The sequence below is a fragment of the Lactuca sativa genome, chromosome 3 (assembly GCF_002870075.4).
Source record: "Lactuca sativa cultivar Salinas chromosome 3, Lsat_Salinas_v11, whole genome shotgun sequence".
In the NCBI taxonomy this organism is placed as follows: domain Eukaryota; kingdom Viridiplantae; phylum Streptophyta; class Magnoliopsida; order Asterales; family Asteraceae; genus Lactuca; species Lactuca sativa.
In genome coordinates, this window is record NC_056625.2 from 75,736,944 (window position 1) to 75,743,282 (window position 6,339).

At 43.4% G+C, this 6,339-nt stretch overlaps 1 protein-coding gene across 1 annotated transcript; it reads left to right on the top strand.

The window, feature by feature from the left end:
• The first annotated feature begins 5,194 nt into the window (after positions 1-5,194).
• LOC111920930 (uncharacterized) lies at positions 5,195-6,115 on the top strand. The gene has a single exon (XM_023916497.1). It carries the CDS (start codon positions 5,195-5,197, stop codon positions 6,113-6,115), a length of 921 nt encoding a protein of 306 aa, XP_023772265.1.
• The last annotated feature ends 224 nt before the right edge of the window (positions 6,116-6,339 follow it).

Genomic DNA, 6,339 nt, shown 5'->3' on the forward strand with positions numbered 1-6,339 from the left:
TCTAAGAGGAAAGGATAGTAGCACAACGATTGATGGATTGAGGAGTTCAGGATTGGGAGTTTGAGGAACTTCCCAACAGTTATTTTATGTAATCGAGATGGTTAGTGGTTGGTTAGGAATCCAGGTTGGAGGATCGCCGGTAGGACTCTATTGAGTCGGAATGAGGATCTTGAGAACGGTTAGCAAGAGATGCTTATATGATAGTAGTCAGTGGCAGAGACAACATGCAGGGTTGTGTGGATTCAGGAGTTGGGAGTTTGGAAACTTCCCAACGATAGTTTCATGTATCCGGATTAGTAGACGGTTGGTTTGGGAACCAAGCCGAAGAATTCCTCGACGAAACGCTAAGTGTATCAAGGATATAAGATGTCGAGGTTGATGTAGCATTCGATGAATGAGGGATGGTTTTGAGAAATCAGGATGAGGAATCGCTAGCAGGACTAGGGATAGTCAGGATGTCCTCGGAATAGTAGTTAGTAAAGCAGTCAGAGAGTAGTAGTGTTGTATGTCTGCGGGGGTAGCTGTAGCATTCACTAGCAGTCAGATAGTAGTAGTAGCGTGTAAGTCTGCGGGGGTAGCCGTAGCATTCATTAGTAGTCAGACAGTAGTAGAGTGTCGTAAGTCTATGGGGGGTAGCCGTAGCATTCACTAGCAGTCAGATAGTAGTAGTAGCGTTGTAAGTTTGCGGGGGTAGCCGTAGCATTCACTAGCAGTCAGACAATAGTAGAGTGTCGTAAGTCTGCGGGGGTAGTCGTAGCATTCACTAGCAGCCAGATAGTAGTAGAGTGTTGTAAGTCTGTGGGGGTAGCCGTAACATTCACTAGTAGCTAGATAGTATTAGGGACTTGTAAGTCTGTGGATGTAGCCGTAGCATTCGTCAGGGTAGTAGACAGCATGAGCACGTTGTTTGGACGCGGGGGAAGTAGTAGTACCCACTAGTTCGAGTGCAACAGTAAGGATATGGGATATCCATGGGTTAGAGTTCGGATTTCCCAAATGGTTGAGTTATGGTTAAGCTAGCGATTCGACAACTAGATCGTCACCACGGTTATGAGATCAGGGTAGCAGTGGACCGCTTGGGTTCGTGTATGTTAAGGGCTACCGTTAGTCAGGGAGCCATCATTTTTAATCTTGGATTTGATGATGTCAGGATGTGACGTTTGGACCCGATCGGTGGACGGGGAGGTGGTTAGAGCCACAGTGACAGGATAACTAGTGGAAACTAGTTCCAGAGAAAGATTTCGTTCAGAAGTTGTGGGAGTGACTAAGTGAGGAGTCCTTGGACTCCATAGTTGAGTCGGAACTCAGTGTGGCAAATAACCGACGGATGATTGGAGACCAGGAAGGTCTCGATATATTTTAGGAAGTTCAGTGTTTCAGGCAGTTCAGTGATTCAGGCAGTTCAGTGTTCAGGCAGCGAGTTGACCGAGGGTGCTACGCCTCTCACAGCAGGGTTGGATAATATCGAAGGGGAGGGTTTGACCTTATTGCGCAGCTCTCGTATGAGTCTTAACCGTTGCAAGGATGAACCTTTTACTCGAAGGATTATCTGATCCATCCGCTGGGACGGGTGCTCAGCACTAAGTATGGAAGTAAGAAGCACTCTGTATGTACCGGCAGTAGTGACCAACACTGAAGGTGGCTGGAGTGATGGACATCGTGAAGGGTACGTTCCTCACAGTGACAAGGGAGATGGATAGCTATAGAGGGCAGCCTTGGGGAGGCCAGAGAACGCACGAGAAAAGGGAGGTGTTTTCAGGAAGGTTGAGGATTAGATGGTACTCGGGGATTTTAACTACAAGGATTATGCCATCCAGATTAACCGGGCAGAAGGTCAATAGGGTTAGAATCACCAGGCAGGGTGTTAAAAGTAGATTGCAAGGCGTTTGGCCGTAGGGAAACTTCGAGGACGAATTTTAGTTTAAGTGGGGGAGATTTGTAACACCCGAAATCAGAAAGGTCAAGAAAAGAAAGGAAAAACCATAAGTTCAAGAGGAACTCGACGAGTCAGTATCCCGACTTGTCGAGTAGAGGCGGGATGAACACACGTTTGGAGCCGGCTACTCGGCGAGTCCATATGCTTGGACTCGGCGAGTCTGCCAATCTGGATGAAACCCTAAATCTAAGGGTTTGCACCCTATTTAAACAACTTTTTGTGCACTCATCAGCCTCCCTCATCCACAGAAAGCTCCATACTAAAACCCTAGCCATCCCTTATCATTTTTGGTGTGATTTCTCACCTTGTGAAGTTGTTGGTGCATTTGAGGATTAAAAGAAGAGAAGAGAAGAGGAGGAATCAAGGGGAAGCAAAGAAGATCCGATTTCCTTGTTGTTTCACAGTCTTCATTGAGATATCAAGCTCAAACCTTTGTCCTTCTTCAATTAGATCTTGTATTTGGCTAGTTTTTTCCATTCTTGGCTTGGTAGTGGTATAGAGACCATGTGGGAATGAATGGACATCAGATCTAACCAAGTCTGAGCTCTAGAAGCTTAGATCTATTGCCTTTATGGGACCATTTTCGTGTAAAAGCCCTAGATCTACAATTTTGGTCCATTTAGTGCCTTTAAACCCTCGTTGATGCATGGATAGATGTAAAGTTTGAAACTTTACGTGTTAAACAAGCCCTAGGATCCCAGATCTATAAGTTGAAGGCAATGGAATTGATCAGAATCGACTGTATAGTGTTTGCATGCAACCGAATCGACGAGTTGTTCTTCGGACTCGGCGGGTCGAGTCGCGAGTCCCCGATTTTCCCCTTTTAAGTTAGGCCGAGTGGAACCAGTGAGTTATAGGTGGACTCAGTGATTCGGAGAACAGAATCATTAATGGAGGGACTCGGCGAGTCAATGCCCTCAGTCGGCGAGTCCAAGGCAATCTTCTTGGCTCAAGAACAGACTCGACGAGTGTTCATACTATTCGGCGAGTCACTGCCCAGAGTGTTCGTATGATGAAGGAGAACTCGACGAGTTGTTCATACAACTCGGCGAGTCGGATGAAGATTGACTGGGTGTTAGTATCGAGGAGGAACTCTTCGAGTCTATGCCAAACTCGACGAGTAGTAGCGGGAAGGAATGAGAAATGAGAGTAGGGACTCGACGAGTCGGGTCAACTGTATGTTGACTTTCACCAGGAGGTTGAGTTTGACCAGGGGTAAAATAGTCATTTTACCTTCAGTACAGTTATCAATATTTGATTAAGTATGTTATGGGAATTGTAGCCGGGAGAGACCGGAGCAGCAGCAGATAGTTCCCGAGTAGAGTTTCAGCAGCCAACTTTCGAGGTGAGTTTCCTTCCAGTAGGAACGAGTCTAAGGCCACAATGCTGGCCCGTTTAATTAGTAGTAGTTTCCGGACTTCGGTCCGATGTAGTAGTTAGTATGTTTGATGCCTTTGTGGCTCAAACAAGATTTATGTGTTATGTGTTCCGGGCTACGACCCGATGCAGTATACAGTATATGTGTTCATGCTAGTTGATATGTTTATGCTATGCTATGTCGAGTTAGTTCGGACTTCGGTCCGATTCAGGGGACAAGGTCCCAGTCAGTTTCCGGACTTCGGTCCAATGCATGGGGCAAGGCCCCAATAAGTTCGGACTTCGGTCCGATGCAGGGGACAAGGTCCCAATCAGTTTTTGGACTTCGGTCCGATGCAAGGGGCAAGGCCCCAGTTAGTCCAGACTTCGGTCCGATGCAGGGGACAAGGTCCCAGTCAGTTTCCGGACCTCGGTCCGATGCAGTCGGTAAGGCCCAATATGTGCTTTATATGTTTGTATGGTATGTGGTAGTTTGGGGGAGCTCACTAAGCTTCGTGCTTACAATTTCAGGTACTCAGTTTTCAAAAGAGGAGCTCGCAGCGGTTGCAGTGCACACACCATAGTCAGTTAGCCTGGGATGTTTTACTCTGATAATAAGTTTATGATTTGAATTATTACTATGAAATTATGTTACAACTTATGAAACGTTTTTTTATAAATATGGTTTTAGTAATGTTTTAAAAGAAATTTTTAGTCGTGAAAATTGGGTCGTTACACACTTAACCCTAATTGTCATTTTATGTGAAACTCTAATTTCACGTGGGCCCTAAGTTGGGCCTTTACATTGGGCTTTGGTGATTGGGCCAATAATGGGCCATTCAAGGTCAATCATATGGACTAGAATAAATTATTGGACTTAAGGGTAAGGACCATGTAAGGGGGTTTGGGCCCAATTTGGTTGGGCCTTGATTATTGGGAAAATTGGGCCATAGTTGGGCCTTGGCTCATTATTTGACTTTTGGGCCTTGGGTTGGGCCTGGACTTGAGTCAAGCTAAGATTCGGGTAAAACAGTCTTTTACCCCAAGCATGGACTTATGAGTATATATGATGGAACCCATTTATTAATTAGGTGTTATTTTGATGCTGACAGATTTGGGAATCTGTCATCCAATACCTAGGGTTTTGTCAGCAGGACTTCAGCAGTATGAGGTGAGTTTTCCTTCCAGTAGGAACGGGTCTACGACCACAATGCCGGAAAATTTAGATGTTAGTAGTTCCAGACTTTGGTTCGATGCCGGGGGTTAGCCTGATGCTGTTTACATGTTTCCGGACTTCGGTTCGATGCCGGGGTGGTCCCGAGAAGCAGTTATGTATGCTTGATGTCTTCATGATTCATGCATGTTTATGATATGTGTTATATGTTCCGGAATCCGGTCTGATGACGGGCAAGCCCGATATATTCATGTTTATGTTATGTACAGTTTATTCCGGACTTCAGTCCTATGCCCGGCGGGGCCTGATGCAGTAGGCGGGGCCTAAGTTATTCCAGAATTCGGTCCGATGTCGGGCGGGGCCCGATGTAGTGGGCGGGGCCCATGTTATGCCGGACTTTGGTCCGATGCCGTGCGGGGCCCGATGCAGTGGGCAAGGCCCAGTTTGTGCTATATGAGTGATTCTATGGTATGTGGTAGTTTGGGGAGACTCACTAAGCATCGTGCTTATAGTTTTTAGTTGTGGTTTTAGGTACTCAGTTTTCAAAAGTGGAGCTCGGGAAGATTGCAGTGCACACACCATTTGTTCAGTCTGGGATGTTTATACTCTGATATACTTGACAGTTGTTATAATATTTTGAGATACATTGTTTATGATTTTTATGCGATATATGATGACTATGGTTTTGTTACTGATATAAAACGAAATTTTTGGACTGTATTTTTAGGATGTTGAACGAGAAAAGGGGTTATAGTCAGGAGTCAATATCAAATTACATAAAACAGGAGTTTGTTGATTTGCCTTGGGCCCACTCTACATTGCTGAAACACCACCTTGAGAAGCTTTGTGATTGCAAAGAATTTTCCATAACTCGAAAGAAACGTTATTTGCTTGCCGGTGTAGATTCTGACCCAATTTCAAACCCTAAATCTGAAAAACATTTGAAAACGAAGCAAGATTCATACACGGGGAAGAAAAGCAGTAGGCATAAGAATAAACATAAGAAGATCAAGAATAAAAAAAGCTTGTTGGATTCACAGGAAACCAAGAAACAAATAGTTGAAGTGTTTCAAGAACAAGAAAATGAATTGCTTGAACCAGAATGTTTAGAGATTGAATATCATCAAACAAATGAGGAAGGAAATATTTTGATGGATGTATGTGTTCAAGAAAATGGAGTTTGTGCAAATGATAAGGAGAAAAAAGAAACACAAGGCAAAAAGAAGCGGAAGTCAAAAAAGAGGGGTAAACATGGAAAGAAAAACAAGGATACTCCACTTCAAGATTCGAGTGAAGCAAATTTGAAACAAAATAATGAAGAGATTGAATGTGAATTAAATGAGAAGAATCCCCAAAATGACGGGAAACAAGTCTGGATAAAAGCACAAATAAAGAAAATGTTGAATATGCCAAAAGGTATTGAGTATTTGTCTGAAGAAAAGCAACAGAAAACAAAGTTATCGTCAAGTGCAGTGTCTAAACTTATGAATGGGCAGCGATCAAAACTACGTAGTTTTAAGAAGAAAAAAGGTGTGTCAGTTGACAAGGATCAAAAGAAGCAGAAAACGCGTGGTAGACATGATAAGATGCAAAGAGGAGCATCAAGAAAAGGGAAGCTCCAAATCGATTGGATTAGAAGAAAGCTATGATCTTTTCTCAAGATTTTGTGAATTATTAGGTATTTATTAAGATAAGTTAATTGCTATTTCTTGGTTGTTTTAAAAAATGGGTACTTTTAAAGATATTTTTATAGTAGGAAGTGAAAGTAGTTTTTGAACTCAATTAGTTTGAATCCCAATTTACATCTCTGATTGTTTTCCGATTCAGGCTTTTTGAACGTTTAATTTAAGATAATGTATTAATATTTATTGGT

Coding starts and splice junctions, on each gene's coding strand:
- LOC111920930 (XM_023916497.1), top strand. CDS start 5,195: ATGTTGAACGAGAAAAGGGGTTATAGTCAGGAGTCAATATCAAATTAC.